The sequence below is a fragment of the Cucurbita pepo genome, chromosome LG03, assembly GCF_002806865.2.
Source record: "Cucurbita pepo subsp. pepo cultivar mu-cu-16 chromosome LG03, ASM280686v2, whole genome shotgun sequence".
NCBI classification, from domain to species: Eukaryota; Viridiplantae; Streptophyta; class Magnoliopsida; order Cucurbitales; family Cucurbitaceae; genus Cucurbita; species Cucurbita pepo.
Window position 1 is genome coordinate 253,830 of NC_036640.1, and position 573 is coordinate 254,402.

Sequence of the window (573 nt, forward strand, 5' to 3'; positions counted from 1 at the left end):
AAAAAAAAAAAAAAAAAAAAAAAAAAAAAAAAAAAAAAAAAAAAAAAAAACAGAATAAGGTTTCAAAAGAATCTTACCATTTCACCGTTGCAATATACTTCGAAGGCTCCAGAACTTTGTAAGAATGACTGGATAAAATTTCCAAATAGCCAAGTGCTTGCAATGCTTCCAAACCTATTTGCACGCAATGAATAGTACCAAGGTGGCGGTGCCATCCCCAACCTAGGAAAAATGTGTTCCCCTGCCGTTATTATTCCAATAACCCCAAACTGAACGACGGGTACTACTTTACTAAGAAGACGCTTTGGGAGTGGCGGGGGGTAATTTGCCAAAATAACTTCAACTCCAGGAAACGACGACTCCAGCATATTTTTCATGTTTATCGCAGTACCTCTGCCACAGGAAGCGTAAAATCATTTCACAGCAAGCATTTCCACAAATTGAGATAACATGACGGTACTACTACATTTTAAAGAGACAACCCCAAAACATATAGATCAAACGCAAGCACACAGCTTCTGAACATTTCCTATTTGTAGTGTGTGTGTGTGTGGGGGGGGGGGGGAATCTGGA

General features: G+C 39.1%; 1 protein-coding gene across 1 annotated transcript in view; it reads right to left on the reverse strand.

Moving 5' to 3' along the window:
* LOC111790868 (selT-like protein) overlaps positions 1 to 573 on the reverse strand; it is a 3,495-nt gene that overhangs the window by 696 nt on the left and 2,226 nt on the right. Inside the window, exon 3 of the mRNA XM_023671975.1 lies at positions 78 to 393. Within this exon, the coding sequence (XP_023527743.1) occupies positions 78 to 393 (316 nt within the window). The remainder of the gene's footprint in view (positions 1 to 77; positions 394 to 573) is intronic.